The sequence below is a fragment of the Priapulus caudatus genome, unplaced genomic scaffold (genome assembly GCF_000485595.1).
Source record: "Priapulus caudatus unplaced genomic scaffold, Priapulus_caudatus-5.0.1 Scaffold595, whole genome shotgun sequence".
Lineage (NCBI taxonomy): Eukaryota > Metazoa > Priapulida > Priapulimorpha > Priapulimorphida > Priapulidae > Priapulus > Priapulus caudatus.
The window spans coordinates 128,627-147,238 of record NW_014577656.1 but is presented as its reverse complement, the minus strand read 5'-3'; the positions used below and the strand labels follow the sequence as shown (position 1 = coordinate 147,238).

At 44.6% G+C, this 18,612-nt stretch overlaps 3 protein-coding genes across 3 annotated transcripts in view; 2 read left to right on the top strand and 1 right to left on the bottom strand.

Moving 5' to 3' along the window:
- Positions 1-22: 22 nt before the first annotated feature.
- Positions 23-1,668, top strand: LOC106811964 (succinate dehydrogenase assembly factor 2, mitochondrial-like). Its single transcript, XM_014815708.1, has 4 exons — positions 23-123; positions 657-850; positions 962-1,071; positions 1,277-1,668. Exons 1-4 carry the CDS (start codon positions 58-60, stop codon positions 1,408-1,410), a joined length of 504 nt encoding a protein of 167 aa, XP_014671194.1. The 5' UTR covers positions 23-57; the 3' UTR covers positions 1,411-1,668.
- Positions 1,572-18,612, bottom strand: part of LOC106811957 (leucine-zipper-like transcriptional regulator 1) — a 25,146-nt gene continuing 8,105 nt past the window's right edge. Inside the window, 16 exon segments of the mRNA XM_014815701.1 lie at positions 1,572-2,736; positions 3,120-3,218; positions 3,543-3,687; positions 3,931-4,053; positions 4,511-4,710; positions 4,944-5,062; positions 5,485-5,608; positions 6,086-6,230; positions 6,927-7,087; positions 14,356-14,487; positions 14,705-14,785; positions 14,935-15,138; positions 15,461-15,639; positions 16,066-16,240; positions 16,526-16,642; positions 16,645-16,730. Of these exon segments, the coding sequence (XP_014671187.1) occupies positions 2,575-2,736; positions 3,120-3,218; positions 3,543-3,687; positions 3,931-4,053; positions 4,511-4,710; positions 4,944-5,062; positions 5,485-5,608; positions 6,086-6,230; positions 6,927-7,087; positions 14,356-14,487; positions 14,705-14,785; positions 14,935-15,138; positions 15,461-15,639; positions 16,066-16,240; positions 16,526-16,642; positions 16,645-16,730 (2,252 nt within the window). The 3' untranslated portion in view covers positions 1,572-2,574.
- Positions 7,479-12,927, top strand: LOC106811963 (transducin beta-like protein 2). Its single transcript, XM_014815707.1, has 9 exons — positions 7,479-7,911; positions 8,353-8,568; positions 8,738-8,852; positions 9,061-9,175; positions 10,096-10,282; positions 10,650-10,835; positions 11,213-11,395; positions 11,843-12,029; positions 12,423-12,927. The coding sequence occupies exons 1-9, from the start codon at positions 7,743-7,745 to the stop codon at positions 12,457-12,459; spliced, it is 1,395 nt and encodes a 464-aa protein (XP_014671193.1). The 5' UTR covers positions 7,479-7,742; the 3' UTR covers positions 12,460-12,927.

The window sequence follows — 18,612 nt, the reverse complement described above, 5'->3', positions numbered from 1 at the left end:
CAATAATCGTCATCTGAGTGGCCGTGGCCACGATGACGTCACCATTTTGCATTCAAGATGGCAGCCTCCATTGCCAAGTTTTTCAGACATACAAGAATATTCCATCCAAGTAAAACAGCAAGGGTGAGAAAATAATTTCGTAAAAAACTCCAATCCTTTAAGAATAGTGTGTCATGGGCGTCAAATTTAGTTGAAATTGTAACTGAACCAGGCCGAGGCTGCAATAAAATTCTATTAGTTGCGATTGTGTACTCACTCACTGACACTGACGCAGATGGGGTCGTTGTCGTATCACATGCGTCTAAACAGAGGAACTGCTCCGACCTGTGATTGGAGGATAAAAATTGACCCCGCTCACTCCCGCCGCATACGATCCTATGACCGATGCTATGACCGGCAGTAACGTGTACTAACTATCATACGGCGCGAACGATTTCAGTTACCTTTCTATAAATTCTAGACCAATAAATTGTGCCCTAAAAATTTTTATATTCTGGTGTTTTTTTATATTTTAGGCCCTGTTTGTGCCCTAAAATAACACCAGAATATAAAAATGTTTAGGGCACAATTTATTGGTCTATATAAATTCTAGCTATTATTATTATAGAAATAATAACAGGGGGCACAATTGCCCAATTCAATTTTCTATGTTCAAGCTGTTAAGTGGGACAACATCTGTGCTTTCAAGTACACCAGATGACATTGACCATTCACTGCCTGACGATTCGTACCAGAATAGACCACTGCCACAGTACCAGGAAAGACCTAATGAACCGCACGCACAGAAAAAAGCACGTCTTCTTTACCAGAGCCGCAAGCGTGGCATGCTAGAGAACGACTTAGTCTTGAGGTTAGATGTTTTCATTGATCTAATTTTACCGTCGGAGCCGGACGAGCGTTTGTTTGCTTATAAACCAGTAATGTAGTATTGTGTTCCCACTTCTCTTGCATTTCTTTGCAGTACGTTCGCTGCCAAGTATCTAAACACGTTTGACAGCAGGCAGCTCACGATGTATGACCATCTGATCAACAAGCCAGAAAACGACTGGGACATATACAAGTGGGCAACAGGTCAGTTGATAATAAGAGACTGTGGGCAGTTCTGGTTCCCTGGCAGTTCTTTGGATATTGTTAGACAGCAATGCAACATTTTGTATGTGTATATTTCAATACAGTGATGGTTGAACGTATTCCGGCATAAGTCCTATAGCTTATAGCTAAAGCATACAATATATATACTTACAGTAGAATTTTACAACTCGTGTTAAAATTGCAGGTACTAAAGAGGCACCAGAAGAATTCAGAAATGAGATTTTGGATCTACTCATGAAACACACCCGCAACGAGGAAAAGGAATCACGTGTTCGACAGCCCAGCCTCTTTGCCAATGACGAACCAAAGTGCTCCTAGTGATGGCGCCACTGTACAATCCGCGTATCCAATCTACTGCATGAATAGTTACATAGTGTAATATTGCTTTAAGATATTGGTTCGTGTCAACACTAGCAGATAATTACGAGCTTAATAGAAATGACTGAAATTCTGTGTTGACACAAAGACTGAATAGTTGATCAGACTGTTAAGCATCCACTGTGACGGTCAGTGCATATCATATTTATTAGAAAATAAAGAATGTACAACTTACTATACACATGCTAGAACTCCACATAACACAGTTGAGTCTTTGATCTTTAAATCAACAAAGTATTAAATTGTGCACAAAAAAAATAGTTTCATCCACGTCATAAATGGAAAATACCCATTTCATACAGATAAGATCTCTGTAATACATCATTTCACCGGAAATAGGCGTAAGTATGTTATTGCACCATAGCTGGCAATTGACAAACAAATATCTGGTGAGGCAAGTCTCAATAATTTCAACATTTTACCAAAGCTACAAAAGTTGTGACTATGTAAGGTCTAGTTTTAACTTTCAGTGTTCTTCAAATAATGTGAAAAGTGTAGTGCAATAACTAGCAGTAATATGTGGAACCTAGACAGTAACAACTTTTACATAGCAACTCCCTGCCTATTAGAAGATCTACAAAGCCAGTTTTCGGTGGATTTATAACACCTTAAGTACACACCAATCTGTAATCTGTGTGCTGCAAGTAATTACAGTATCTATTTGTCAACTTCCTACCCAAATACAGACGTTAATGCCATCTATTATGCTCCAACTACATATGAATTGTAACCGATTACCAGTATAGATATTTTCTGAGTCATAGACTTAATCTATTAGCTGCGCCTCATCACATCTGTCTAGCAGACTTACAGCCAAGCATGTCACACCTACTTCATCACTGCATGTTGAAGGGCAAGATATTCTATCACACAGTGAAACAATTGCAATATATATCTGCACAAGTGTGCCACGCAATTCGTAATCGTTGTAATAAATCTTGCATGTGTATATTTTGTGAAAAACATGTAAACCGTGAAATCGTGTTAATGCTACATGAAACTTGGTTTCGTTTGATGCCAGAACAATTTTGTGCACGTCGTAACGCTCGTACGTTTAGACTCGCCACTGCAACGCGAGCGTAGATGGATGCTTCAGGATCACATCTATACAGCCGTAGCGAACCCAACCCTGTCTCTTCCCTGGTCGAACTCTGTGTAGTATTGCCCGATGAAGATGTCACCGAGGATCCAGATTGGTCCCATCGGTGGCGGAACGTCCAAACCCATGAAGCCACTCACACACATTGTCTGCCCAAAGGTTGTCACCTGCATGTACCACACGAACAAATGAATACACTAGTCAAATGAATACCCCCCTCCACCCCTCAGGCAACTGATATGGAATCATAATCTCCGAAAACATGCGACCTGTAAGATTTCCAGTTATTCCGCGATCCTGTGGGAAGTGAATTGTTTGGAAGTTACGTCACGAAAGTTCACAGCGACCTGGCGGTACAGGCATAGTGGCAAAGTGGAGTGAAAAAAAACTACGAATTACCAGATTATTGTATAAAATCTCGCCTTTTAACAATATTTTTTCAACAAAGCAACCAAAATTAGACAGTGATGACACCTATTGGAGAAGATAACAAGCTTAAAGGCAGAGTAAACGGAATTAGTCGACATGGTGACCCAGACCAGCTACTTACAGCGAGTACATAGTCCCTGCCCTTCAACATAAAGTCTTTGCCACCCAAGGTAAATGTAATGTCAGGAAGTGTTGGAATCTTCTTGCAGTCAATCATGTACTGAAACAGGGATTTTTTACACATTACACATGCTGAAACACTGGTACACGATACTCAAATTTTTTTGAGCCCACTTTTCTGACTCAACATTCTAATCTCAATAATTCCAGACCACTACTCCAATCTTATTATCTCCAGACCATCATTAAATCTCAATATTTCCAGACCATTATTCTTAACACGTTATTTCTGCAGCATTATCCCTATCATTATTTCCGACCCCATTATTCTAATCTCAATATTTCTAGCCCAATCTTATGAACAATGACCTGATGGTTCACTCTTGATTGTAACTTGTACTTGTCCATTAATGGTACAACCTACCTCTCCCGCCATTAGCGGTGTTGCCCCGATGGCTTCGTTTAGCTGCTTGATCTCTGCGGACGGCCCAGCCAGCAAGGAGGTTCCAGAGTCCGCGATCGCCTGACATCCTCCTTTACAGAACCCACCCTTGCCTCCGACCTTCACTCTACACAAGTACAGCAAGTGGATGTGAAAGTGGATGTATGAAACAGCTCTATGTAGCGCAGTAGTGCGCTGTACTATCCCTGGTAGATTCTATGCATTTGCTATTCAAGGTCATGAAACTGTAAAGTCAGCGATTCACATTTAACATTGGTGTGAATTGCTCTTGGAGATAAAACTGTAAATTAAGTTGGATAATTAGTAAGCGAAACCACAATAATATACCGGTGTAGCCAAGGTAACGTACCCATCCATTTTGATTTGCCAATATCCTTTCTTGGTGACGGGAACATAAGTGAAGTTGCCCTTGTAGTATTTGGGGTCGCTTCCTCCCAATATCAGTTCACCGCCAACACTGGCATTTGGATTCCTGAAATGGAGACAGAACCGTCATGTCAAGCACAGCTTGAAAAAATCCTACAGATTTCACATCAATATGTGATATTTCTCACTCGTCATTGCCTCTATTCCTTTAAACCTATACCCTTTAACATGAGCCCCAGCCCTTTGCTACTATGGCACAAAGCCAAACATGCTTTACCAGCAACTGAAACGTGTTCACGGTAAGTAGCTATTCTGTCTTTTGCCCAGCAGCTCTGGCAAAACTAATGTCACCGACATTAAAAAACGAATAAACAAAGCGATTCATTTACATCTTTTACACTTTATACTTTCACAGTTTCTTTCGTTTGAGAATAAACAACGATTCATTTACAATGTTGTTCACACATTTAGTTCTTATAATTTCTGGACAACTTTCTATGATACCACCCACCTTCTCTAGCCCCCACCCTCACACACACAGGGCTACAGGTCACTAGAATCACCTATTCAGGTAGAAGGAGAAGATTGGTTCAGGTACGAGTTTCTGCTGCCACATGTTGTAGAAGACCGGTGGGACACTGTCTATGGCGATCCTGCTGTAACCCAGTCCGAGGATGCCATCAAATTTTGCTGCGACAAACGTCACGCCAGGCTGTTTCGTCGCCTCAGCAAATACCTGCTGCTTGACTGTGACACTACCAAACTATACAAATATAACAATAAGAACAAATGCCTACTGTTACATTGTTAAACCATAAAAATATAACACTAAGATCAAATGCCTACTGTTTCACTGTGACACTGTTAAACTATACAAATATAACAATAATATCAATGCCTATTGTTTAACTGTGACACTGTTAATCTGTAAAAATATAACAATAAGAACAAACGCCTATTGTTTAACGCCATATTTTTCATGTTAGCTCTACTCACGTGTAGATTATCAGAACTGAGGAATCCTGAAAGGCTACCCGACCCATATTGAATCTCAAACTTGGTGCCGTTAGCCTTGTAGGTGCTGGACTTGGTACTGTCATACTTGTTGTGAAGCCCTTCGTAAAAAAACATGCAGTCAATAACAGGTGTTAGCAAGTGGAATTTGGTAGCTATATAAACCTACATCGATCACCAATTGTTACACTAGATTACAGAGTAAGGAACATTAGCTGGCATATCCACAGGGAATGACTGACAGTTAGCACTAACCAATTGTCTGTTGTGATAGGGCATTCAAAAACATTGCCTTGTAAGAAAGAACTGCAAAGTCGACATTTTTATATGAATGCATGAAAAACACCTACAAACTGATATAGCTTACCAGCCTACAGTCTTTGAGGGGCGTGGTTATCCTGTTCAGGTCAACATGCGAATTGTTCGATGAGAATGACAAAACTGGACAGATAGATCCATTCAAAATTTTCACAAACTAAGCGATCATAAGTGTTTCAACTCAGCTACAGGTGGCAGCACTTACAGCATGCAACGTCGCTCCATTTACACTTCTTCGATGGCACCCACAAGTTTGAGGATCCAGTATCAAACACAACCTTGAATGGCTGGGGTGGCGTTCCGATGCCTATCAAGCCATAGTACTGCGCCTGCCAATGATTAATCATTTATTCGTCAAGCACGTGCTAGTTGCAACTTTCGTAGGCCAACTAGGAGTGTTACGTACATCCATTTAGATTTGTGAAATGAGTGATTCAACAGGGGCGTGTACAGGGGGGGGGGGGTCCAGGAGGTCCTGACCCCTTTCTGCTCGCGCAGAAAACGCATCTAAGAGGGTCTAATTTCAAAAATTTCCAGACCCCCCCTTTGCGTGCTCGCAAGTTTGGGTTACGGTTAGATCCCCCGCTAGTACAAATCCTGTACACGCCCCTGTTCAAGGTACAGTAACTTTGACCTAAATTTTTACCTTCAGTGCTTCATAGTTACACTCTCATTAAGCTTGGTTCGAGGATGCGTGGGCTTGCCACCTCTCACTATTCTTACTCCCATTCATTGTGCCCTAACTAATTTTTACAATCATATATACAATAAAATATTAAGCTAAAAGCAGTGATGAATTTTCTTACATCTAGATAATTTGACAGCGGCTCCGGTATCGGCCCGTTCACTGACTCCTGCTTGTACTTGTTGTTGAGGGATGAGAGGAGTGCTTTGTGGGTGCCAAGCGCCTGCAGGGAACGACGCGCCGTCTGCACACGATGCAGTTTCACCCTGAAGTGACAAGCAATTAACAATAACAGCACACACAAGCATTACACCAACTAGAACTGTACATTTTACTGTACTACAAGTGCACTACAGTACACTACATTATATAGACACGAACACAAAATCTCTAACTAGTAGCCAATTCAAGCTGTAACTTTTGCTCATAGGGTCTATGTCCCCCAGGGTATACTATCGGAAGTACGGTCCGGCATATTAGATAGTACCAGGGTACGTTTCGATATATCGAACCGTACCCAGGGTACCCTCTGATAGTACCCTGGAGGACATAGCTAGACCCTCTCAGCGTAACTTTCGCTACAGTACCCTTTGGTAAGTTGGCTATACTCTATAGTAGTAGTACTACTACAAAGTAAATTACTTCAGTCTTCAGTTTACACTGTACTCTGTAGTGTACTTTCTACGACTACGAGTGTGCATTACAATATACACGATAATTGTAAGGGTAACGTCTACTGCACTACTGAGTCTATTACAATCACATAGGGCGTACCGTGCAAGTATTAAGTACAACAAAGTCAATGACACTTGTAGCTCTAGTACTATATCCCGCGTACAGTTGCCTGTACGCGGGCTATAGTACTAGAGCTATGACACTTGCAGTTATACGGTGTCAGTGAACCTGCTCAATGTGTACGCAGCAAGTTAACTGCACTGCAACGCTGTAACAATAGTCAATACCTTTGAAATGCAATTGCTGCACCAACGAAAGCGAAAAACACAACTATAGACAACGTTTTCATTGTCAGAAATTGGGAGCCACACTCCTCTGCTGTTGTCAACTGGTCTGGCTTTGCTAACCTAACTGTAAACGACTGTAACTTCTGCGAGTAAAAACAGTGTTGTCACTTCGATGAATCAGCCGGCTTTATCATCGGGTCATGTGGTCATGTGTGATGGGCACGGGTAGACTGGTACCCGGTCCCACCTCTCGGCTCCACACCACTGATCTGTACTATCGAGTAATCGAGGTGGGAGCGAGTACCAGTCTAGGGCACGGGATGTTGTTGTGTTTTCCGGTTCTTGTTTTTCTCTGCAATTTTGATGTCTCAGCGCCATCTGCATTGATTATTAAAACTATATCAACGCGACAAACCAAAATTATTTGTAGTCATTTATTTCTATACACGACGGCTGATATAAACCCTAACAGCTAATATTGTAGTATAGACGATCACATATTTTTAATGACGTCTCTTTAGCATTCAATGATTCATGTTCATTACATGCGGCAGGTTTCTTCGCCATTTATTTATATCCGTCGGTATGGAAATCAAGTTCAACGGCTGTAAAGGGATTGTATATTAACAATAATAGCGATACAAACTAACTCACTTGCTACAAACAAATTACTAACTTTTCAACGCTAATAGAATATAACTCTTCGGAAAGTAAAGGCATCGTTGGATACAAACATATTGCCACGTAGTTGTATTCCGATAATTATATATAATCCTTTGTCAAAATTCGGTTTACGAATACCCCTATCGGCCCTCTATGTGGACGACCCCGAGTATGCGCATAGTACGCGTGGCAAGCATCATGGAAACCGCTGAATCTTCGCCTATCCCTGTGTTGGCAGTAACGGTGGCTGTTGGAGCCGTTGTTCTATTAATTTCACTGATTTGTAACTTGGTTTCGAAGCAGGGAAGTAAAGAAGATAGTGGTAAGTAGTTTGATGTCTGTAGATAAATGCATGTTGGTAGTCTGTAGACAGTGACAGTGTACCCCGTATTAATTACTACTAGTACTGAGTACTAGTACTAGTACTAGTACTAGTACTAGTACTAGTACTAGTGTGTACCCCGTCTGTGTACTACAGTCTGTAGACAGTGACAGTGTACCCCGTATTAATTACTACTAGTACTAGTACTGAGTACTAGTACTAGTACTAGTAGTAGTACTACTACTATTAGTATTAATACTATTACTATTAGTATTACTAATACTAGTGGCTTTTAGCTTTAATGTTATATTATGTGGATCGGAAACCAAAATTGTACAGCAACTCCGGTTAGAAAAAATTAGCTGGCGATTTTTGTTAATTCAGTGGAGAAGGCCTGCATAACTATGTTCTACAACTACACAAGCTATGCTTTGCTTGCAGTAAAGTCGGAAGTCGTGAACGACCAGGCCGAGCTATCGAACGGCAAGCAACATGAATCCAAGAAGAGGGACAGGGTGGCAGGCAAGGGAAAGAGAGATGCAGGAAAAGACACGTTCACCCACCCATGGCTTGCGAGCTCCCTGAAAGGCCACAGCGATACCATACTTGGCATGGACCTCAGCCCCAATGATAAATACCTGGCCTCTTGTTCTGGAGGTATATGTAACAGCGTTTATTTTATTTTTCCAAGTATATGTACTGTATAGTGTGGATGTGAAATAAAAGATATTCGAATATATATATATATATATATATATAATATTTTATAGTGACTCTATTTTGCACAGGCTCCTTTACTGTACATCTGTTGATGTATGCATTCTAGATCGATCCATTCTGCTGTGGAATGTGAAAGAGTTTGAAAAGAAAGAACACAAGTCTGTGCGAGCCAATGTTGAGCTGGACCATGCAACTCAAGTTAAATTCAGCCCAGACTCTAGGTAAGTGAGCACTACCTGTGGTCATGCCCAACTACTATGACCTTTATTGAAGTCAGTATACATACTGGCCACCATTTATGTTGCTTGGTTAATGCATGTTAACATATTATCTATAAACAGTGTAGACCCAATTAATAAGCCGATACTGATGTAATGTGATGTTTTTCTTTGTAATAATGTAATTGGAAAGTGATTTTTCATTCATCAGGGCCTTTATCACGAGCATTAGCACTGGCAACACCGTTCGCATCTTCAAGATTGGGAAAAAGGCCGATGGATCGATGGGAAATATAAATGCTGACCCCGAGATGGATTTCCCGAAGGTAAACACAACAAAAGTAGTTGCTATACACATGAGAGTAAGGAGCATGAGCTACCGACTGCCAATGCCTAACTTAGCTCAGCTAAATTTCTGTAAAGGTTTTAATGTGCCTGTACCTATGGTTGATTTATTAGTAGTGATGGGAATCGGCTGGAATTTCATAATCGATTATCTGTTTCCCTTAACTGATCGATAATCGATTATAATCGGATAATCGGTTAATAATAGCATAGATTAGTTTAATCTTACATTGTATATACAATTATAAATAGCATTCAATATTATCAGTTTTATGATCATGTAGGCCTATTAACTCTGTGAAGGTTGCCGTATGTATATCAATGTCTGTTCCTATACAGTATTTAATCAATTTAAAAAGAAATGGTTTAAATGTCTTTATTAAAACATTAAAAGTTTTAACAAACATGATCAAGACATGTTCTTTATTATAGTAAGTAAATTGTTTGTGTTCTAATAGTGTAGGCTGTGTAGCCGAGTTAATGTCCTGCCAATGGAATATTCTCTGCAACATAATGTAACAAACAATACGGAGAGTACAATCTCATCTACGAATAACATCTGTGGGACAGTGTCAAACCAAACAAAGACACTGTCCAATTTGTCCATGTCTATAAGTACACTAGTACCGCTGCTGCAATCAGACAGGACCTATGTTAACAGTGATTCATGAAGGTGTCCTCTGGACTACACACTGATGCACTTCTACTTCGCTACCAATACATGTCCATGCTGGCGATTTAGTAATTAAAAAATATTGTATTTTTGATAATCGATTATTTGTTTTCATAATCGATTATCGAATTTGAGACTATAATCGATCGATTTTCGATTATAATCGATCATCGGGACATCACTATTTATTAGCGATAGTTAGTTAAGTCAGACTTTCCTCTCAAACAGAAGCACAAGGCGGAGATCACTCACATCGGCATCGCATGTACGGGAAAGTTCATCATGACTGCGTCCCTCGACACGATCATCAACATCTGGGACCTGAAGGGACAACTGCTTACGACGCTGGACACCCAGCAAGTGCAGAACTTCTACAGTGCCGTGTCACCATGCGGCCGCTTCGTTGCCACGTCTGGTCAGTGTGCAAATTTGCGTATCTGGTAGTTATGTTACCATCCCGTAACAATCGACCTATCTGTCTAACGCATTTGACAGTCAGCTGTACGCAGTCAATGTTGTGAATGTACATTCTACGAATAATTGTTAAGAACAAAGTGCCCCAAAGTCAACAGTTTTTGTGTGTACATGCATGTACCAGCATGCATGTACAAACTGGGCGTGATTCACTCAACTAGCAACGGTATCCAAGGGGGGCATGGTAATCTCACTCGGCTCAGACGAACAGGTCAGTTGTTGCGATTTATCGCAAATTGCGTGCGCACGAGCAGAGGCCTGTGCTGTGCGAAGAACGCCAACCTTGACGTCACTGTTCGCTTGTTCAGGTTTCACGCCCGACGTCAAAGTGTGGGAGGTGGTGTTTAGTAAGACTGGTGACTTCACGGAAGCACGGCAGGCGTTCCAACTGACGGGCCACACGTCGGGAGTCTATAGCTTTGCCTTCAACAATGACTCGACGCGTATGGCGTCAGTCTCAAAGGATGGAACTTGGAAGCTCTGGAATACAAATGGTATGTCAGCGCTAGATAACGCGTGTGCTTGTAACCTGGGAGGGGGAGCTCAAACAACAGTAAAGCTCGATAGTTTTTTTTTAAACAACTATGTGAGTGTTAGTTCTATTTCATTTTAACACATTCCTCTTGGATTATAACACCCAAGAATATACATTTTCACATTTTATAAATGTGATAAACATTTTATAATGTCAGTTATATATATTTATTATATTATTACTCGGATAGGTTGATACCACCATCTTTTGGTGCAGATACCTGTTAATACTTACCACACGAGGTAACAATGGAGTAAACGAGATAACAGTGCGTTTGGTCCTTGCGAACTCTCGTGGAAGTCCCGCAGTCGACTAACGACGCTACACATCTTACAGTGGAGTACAAGATGAACCAAGATGCGAAGTTGATGAAGACTGGTCAGTGTCCGGGTCCCGGCCAGAGTCGCATCGCTCTCTCACCAGATGGCAGGACCATCGCGCTCGCCACGGACCGCGATGTCTACGTCTACATCGGTGCGACCGCGCAGGAGGAGGCCAGGATGCTCAACGTACACGAAGGTGGGTGTAGTAGAAGTGTGTGTAGAAACACGCTTGCACACACGACCTTTGTCTGAGTCACGTCAAGGATTCGAGATGGTGACCCCCCCCCTCTGCTTCTGCTTCTGAAGTCACGGCACTGGCAACGATTGAAAATTGTGGAATCTACTTTTCTTTATTTTTGCAAGTGTATGAAGAGTGTATGAACCTCTGTTATCATTGACACTTGCGATGTCTATCTTCACAAGATCAATATGGTTTCTTCTCATTTGCATGTAAAATGCCTACCCTTTGAGATAACCAAGGCTGCTTGCACATAATTCTTCTACATGGGCAAATAGCTACATCCATTGCCCACCCTGTGATGTGCCCATGCCTGCTTGCACGTAATTCTTCTACGTGGGTAGGTAGCTACGTCTATTACTCGCACTCTGAGCTGACAACTGCCGCTTTTCCTGCGACTTTCAGCTCCGATCAGAGAACTGATGTTCAACCAGATGGGCAACTTCCTGATCTCGGCCGGCGGCCGGCACATGCGCGTGTTCCACAACGTCGTCGGTTACAAGGCAGCGATCACTGACCTCAGGGAGCGGGTGCGGACGGCGAAGACTGATTCCCTGAGGCAGCGGCTGCAGGAACAGGTCGCAGAGACGGAGTAAGTACTCGGCCGTAGGTCTCCGTCTCGTTTGCACAACAGTCGCCCACCCCTGGCTTTCGCGCCAGTTTTTCGTGTGAGCGTCTGCAAGGTGGACGTGGAAGGTGCGATTGATCAACTGTATAGATATCGCTCTCCCTTGCACGACAGTCACGCCGGCCCTCTGCTTTCGCGCTAATCTTTCGCACAAGCGTCTGCGAAGTGGTCGTCGAAAGTGCATCGTCCTGACAAATGGTTCGGTTACCAGTTACACTTTTTTCAAGAATGTGGAAAATTGATGTGTGAACGTCCGTGCCTGCAGTTAATCTTGCGTCTCGTCGTCATTTTCCGATCCCCGCGAATGCAAATCGAGAATGCTCGTTTTTCTCACGTGTGATTTCTTCGCTTTTGCAGGAAAAGGTTAAAGGAGATCTTGGGGCGAACAAAGTAGTTGTACGGGTGCAGTTCTCTGTTCGAGCAGGCAAGACCGGGTCAAGTGTGGCCCTCACAGGACATGCAGGCATCGAATCATGCTCGCCCGCACTTTGGGAAATATGCTCGTTGTCCGCCTGAAAGAGCTCTCTTACGTTGTGTGAGAGCTCTTATGTGTGAACTTTCTTTATCGCATGAGAATTTTATCATCGCCACTCATTTCTGTATTAATTAAGGCAATTCGAAGAGCACTATTCCAGTAAGGCCGATTTCAACAGTATCTCCTGTCGTCTGTAGTTTTAATGGTATCACGTCATCCAGGTGGTGTCCCTTGAATAAGTGACCAAGTTTCTCCAGTATAAAGCACTTGGAGGTGAAGTATTGATTACCGCATTAAGCAATCAATAACGAATTAAAGCCGCACTATGCGCATCCAAACGCTAATTTCTCCAGTACTAGACTAGCAAATACTTCGTGTCATGCATAATCACACTACCTTATGACAAAATAAACTCTAGTTGCTCCCATTTCACTGCGCGTTTGCTTAAAACTGGGAATTCTGGCGCAAACGCCGACTGTTTGCCAAACAATTTAGCCTCGAAGTGGTGAGGTGACGTCACATGTTTTTATCTTTGCTACACCCGTACCGCTGTACCGCAGCACCGCTGTGCGGTTGCTTGGCAGGGCAACGCGAAAGTGTCAACAACATCGGAGAATTTGAACCACATTGGAGGTATTTTCAAATACCTTTTATAAGACAACGCGCAGCGAAATGGGAGGAACTAGTTTATTTTGTCATAAGGTAGTGTGATTATGCATGACACGAAGTATTTGCTAGTCTAGTACTGGAGAAATTAGCGTTTGGATGCGCATAGTGCGGCTTTAAGCCATTAATGTTACCATGAAGAGTAATAAATATTCACTGGTGCTTCTGATAAGCATACAAGCATTCTGTTAACCTGGGCAGGGTTGTACTGCATTTATATAGGATATTGCAAAGTTAGGAATACCAAAGCTTTGGTCACGGCGTGCGAAATGGGAATTAATTTGTAGTAGATGTTTTTCCACTGGAATAATAAACAACATTTATTTTATTACAACATTTTCGTTTTTCGGTATTTACATAACGTTCTTCCAGTAAACAGAGATCTTCCATCGTCGTATTCTGCATTTACACGACGAGTCTTGGTTAAAATACTATCAATAAATACTATACAACAGTAGTCAACTTAATGCTACTCATTTACCATAATTTCTTCTGTGAAATGAACAACATGCACTTGCATCATCAAGTCACACTACTAGTCACTGCTTGACTAAAAACCGATTCGATGAATTTTCTGCCAGAGATGAAGGCTTAACAACCACATGATTTTAATATAAGTTACATATGTGTGTGAAGCACTCGCATACAAACAACATCTGTTTGTGAATAACCTTAATTTATCGTTTAAAATAGGCAGTGCGATCACGTTGACAACAATAAGTATCACACGATTTCGTGTGGGTGAAATGCATCTGATACGAGCCGTCTCAACAGCAGGGCTCAGCTAGTGCCTCACCACCCACCACGACGTCTCAACAGCAGGGCTCAGCTAGTGCCTCACCACCCACCACGAGGTCTCAACAGCAGGGCTCAGCTAGCGCCTCACCGCCCACCACGCCTTCTCGAGCTGCTATCGCGTCGCCCCTAACCACGTGTGCGCGACACATCGCCTGACGTACGGCCAGCGGACCTGGGGCCCACGAGACGCCATCACAATGTCGTCTCAATGCCATCTCAATACCGTCTCGATCCAACCATCTTGGCGTCTCGATCCAACCGTCTTGGCGTCTCGATCCAACCGTCTTGGCGTCTCGATCCATCCGTCTCGGCATCTCAATACCATCTCGATGCCGTCTCAACACCGTCTCAGTTGGGACTGTGGTAGACGTCGGCCGGCTGGTCAGAGAAGTACTTGAAGTCTGAGCGGTCGTCTGCCAGAGCGTCCAGTATGTCCAGCAGCAGTTCGCGACTCAGCGATCGTATGCGCGGCAGGCGCGCCACCTACGCAACACAGACGCACGCGAGTGAGTTACGCGTGTGTGAGAGGAGCGTACGTGTGTGAGGGGAGCGTACGTGTGTAAGGGGAGTACGTTAGCCTAGTTAGTACGTAGTTATACGTTATATTACACTATATAATTAATAGTAACATAAAGATGCCGATTCAGTGCCAAAGAGAGAAAAAAGCACACATTATAAATAGACAACTGAAAGAATTTACCTTTGGGAAATGTTTGACTATAATGTCCAGGGCATGTTTCTTCATGTCCATGGCTTGAATTCTATCTGCTGCTTCAAGTATCTAGAATACAGAATGTGATTTATTAGAAAAAATTACATTACTTGACCACCAGGAGATACCTGTCCCATGAGTATGTAATGGCAATGAATAACTATAATACAGAATGAGAATGAAATAATGAACACTAGTACTATAAGCGGAAGACACACCTGAACAACATTTTCGAAGGTGACGTTTCGCTCCAGGTTCTGTTTGCAGTAAGCCTGCAGCCTGTTGTTGGCAAATCCGTAGAAATACGGTGCCGAAAACAGGTAGAGAGAGTCCTCTGGTGGCATGCTGACGTCACCGTAATACAGGTAGCGGAGCAGTGAGTCAAACGACTGCCTCGAAGGAATCATCTCCCCAATGGCAATCTGCCAAAAATGAGCGGCCATCTTTGTTTGCGAGCGAAAAATGTCAAACTAGGATAATTTCTACGCACCTAGTTTTCCTCAAAGACTACTACCACACTATCTCACTAGTACTACTGTACTACTATCTCATGACAGAAACCATAAACCTATAACATATTTCATGCATGTAACAGCTTTGTTACGCCGTGCCTAGCTCTGCCAGTGTAGCCCCTTCGTTCCCGCTACAATGGGAAGTGAAGGGCGAAGGGGCTACACTGGTAGAGCTACACCACGCCCTGCTCGTCCGCTCGACACCAGCTCATTAGAATGTAGTTTGACCTACCACGACCTTGCCGTCCTCGGGCATGAACGAGCGGAACATCGCCTCAAAGTAGCTGCAGCGAGCCGCGAGGATCGCCTTGTGCGCCGGAATCGGTATCCCATCCAACATCAGCGTGATGTCGCAGAATTCCCGGCCGATGCCGCGCAGAAAATTCACCATGTCGTGCTCCAATGACATTCCTGCGAACGGCGGAAGAAAATCGTCCAGTAAAGTCTGGCTTCGTCTAGCTGAGCAGGTACAGACGCAATAAGCAAACGTCAGCAGTCGCTGCACAGAATATTTTGGCAATTATTACTACTAATCAACGGTGGATAATGATGAAAATCTTCGCCCCGGTTTGCATTGCCTTATGGCGCTTGTGTAAAACATCCGTAGCCATGACAAAACGTTATATTTAACAATCAGTGATTGACGGTAATTGCACAAATACGGCCGCGCCGCCGCTGCGCGTTCCACGACCGTGAGCCACTGCAGACATACAGACGAGCCGCGAGCCATCGTCGCTACTAATCAACGATCGACGGTAATTTCCCGCGTGCAGCCACGAGTCGGCGTTGTCGCGCGAGGGGAATCGTCGGGGGGGGGGGCGTTGCGCGGGAACCGACCTTCGTGCGCGGCCGGCACCAGCTCGAACTGTGGTTCGACGAGGGGTCGGACGGCGGGAAGCTGCTTGCGGCGGATGATGGTCACCATGATTGACTGGTCGAGTGTCTCAAACTCCTTGCTCATGATGATCTGATTGTAGTTGCTCTCCTTGACGATGAAGCGCAGGCAGTACTCCTGCGGAATCAGCGATTAGTGAGCGAGCAAAGCACAGCATCGACCAACCTGTCTGAGATCACCGTGTCTCTTCTACATATTGTTGGCAAGCTCACACAGTTGGGTACGTGAACATATCTCTCTTTCTCTCTCTCTCTCCCTCTCCCCATCTCTCTCTAGCTGACTCTCTCCCTCTCCCTCCTTCCCCTCTCTCTCCCTCCCCCTTTCCCTCTCTTCCTCTCCCTCTCGCTCTCCCTCACCCTCACCCTCACCCTCACCCTCACCCTCACCCTCACCCTCACCCACCTTTATAAAGTCGAGCTTCAGTCGGCAGGCGTTCTCAGGGGCCGACGGAGGCACGTTGCTTGCATGAAACGGTTACCGGGATCGCCTCGAGGGGGTATGGATGCACAGCCTGCCTCTAGGTCCATTTGTGACATGTGGAACTGCAGAGCGAGCCGGTACACGTCCATCATCATCAGGATCACCTTGTTGCTGCCCGGATCCAGACCTGCGACGATTTGAGCGCGATCGCGGACGCGATGCGTTCGAGAAACCCGTGAGTACGCACTGCATGACAGCCGGCGCCGTGACGATGGTGAAAGAGAGATAAAAGATAAGCAAAAAAATAAGACAATAGAAGACAGAAGAACGACAGCAGCAAAAAATAATAAGAGAAGAAAGTGGTACGCATGCATGGACAGCGCCGACCGCTGACGATGGTGAGAACCGTGAGTACGCATGCTTGACAGCCGCGCGACGCGACGATGGTGAGAGACGTGAGTACGCATGCATGACAGCGGCGACGGACTGATGGTGAGAGACGTGAGTACGCATGCATGACAGCGGCGACGTGCACGATGGTGAGAGACGGTGAGTACGCATGATGACAGCGGCGACGTCGACGATGGTGAGCAGACGTGAGTACGCATGCAGTGACGCGACGCGCGGGACGATGGTGAGAGGACGTGAGGTACGCATGCATGCAGCGGCGACGATGGTGAGAGACGTGAGTACGCATGCATGACAGCGGCGACGCTGACGATGGGTGAGAGACGCTGAGTACGCATGCATGACAGCGGGCGCCGCGGACGATGGTCGAGAGACGTGAGTACGGCATTGCATGACAGCGGCGCCGCGGACGATGTGTGAGAGACGTGAGTACGCATGCAGGACGCGACGCGACGATGAGTGAGAGACGTGAGTACGCATGCATGACAGCGGCGACGCGACGATGGTGAGAGACTGAGTACGCATGCATGACAGCGCGACCGTGACGATGGTGAGAGACGTGAGTACGGCATTGGCAATGACAGCCCGGGCGCAATGGGGGAGGCTACGGCGGGTTCGGCTTGCGTCTTGTCCGTTCGGTGGGTTTTGTGTAGGGTCTGCGCCGCGGCCCCCGGCCGCCCCCCTCGCGCCTACCCTACACTGCGGCTGTTGCCTTGCTTTTCCAGATTACCTTGAACTCGCCTCTGCCACCGGTGCGCCTGCGATTTATTTTGCCTTTGTCTTGCCATGCCCAAACATGCACTGTTCTTCTATGGCGCTGGCTCTGCCTGCACTCGGCTATGCAACTATGGCCCTAAGCTGCAATTCATAAAGCCGCCAGTAGTAGTTGCCCTCTTAATCCTCGGCTAATCCTAGCTTTATGCTATGCCAAATAACTATAATATACCGTATCTTTCCAATACTTTTTATTCAAATTACACACAGGTCATTTTAACTGATATAAACTGGTCATTTTGCCACTCCTCCCACGATCACCAGCTCAAATGCGAACACAAAAATTTCCAATTGGCTCATGTCTGATGCTTCCCCCGCATTAGCGAAAAACAGGCGTGTGCCGAGAAGGGCGCTCGTCTGTGTTGCGATGCGCGGCGTGCAAAGCACACCTATGTGAAATTTTTGAGCTCGCGCCATTTCTGTTCATTGTTTGGGCCGGCGGGCGTCTGCACCTGCCCGCCTGGTTGATTACCGAGTACGTGGAAATAATATGGAATGCCCCGAAGCAAGACGTGATGTTGTCGGAGACGCCTACTTAGGATGCGTCTTGGCTTGCCCCTCGAACGCGGATACTCGGATGCCTCGGTGTGTGAGCTGTGCACGTTTGCACACAAAGCACACGCACACGTACGCACACACGCTTATTCTTCATTGTACCGGCCTGTATTGATGAAAGTGGGGCAGCTATACAACACACAACTAGCGTAGCGGACAGCCTAGGACTGCCACGCATGTTTTTTTTTTACACTTGTGCGTGATGCTCTAGGACAGTTATTCAGCGAGTAGCTCAGCAATAATCCTTGATGCCACAGTGTTACGACCTGAGTGCAGGGGCCGCTACAGTTGTAGTTATATGAATATAAGATATTATTATATTGCTCTTTGAT

Coding starts and splice junctions, on each gene's coding strand:
- LOC106811963 (XM_014815707.1), top strand. CDS start 7,743: ATGTGGACGACCCCGAGTATGCGCATAGTACGCGTGGCAAGCATCATG. Junction 8,569..8,737: donor CCTGGCCTCTTGTTCTGGAG/GTATATGTAACA, acceptor TATGCATTCTAG/ATCGATCCATTCTGCTGTGG. Junction 12,030..12,422: donor GAACAGGTCGCAGAGACGGA/GTAAGTACTCGG, acceptor TCGCTTTTGCAG/GAAAAGGTTAAAGGAGATCT.
- LOC106811964 (XM_014815708.1), top strand. CDS start 58: ATGGCAGCCTCCATTGCCAAGTTTTTCAGACATACAAGAATATTCCAT. Junction 124..656: donor ATCCAAGTAAAACAGCAAGG/GTGAGAAAATAA, acceptor TCTATGTTCAAG/CTGTTAAGTGGGACAACATC. Junction 1,072..1,276: donor CATATACAAGTGGGCAACAG/GTCAGTTGATAA, acceptor TTAAAATTGCAG/GTACTAAAGAGGCACCAGAA.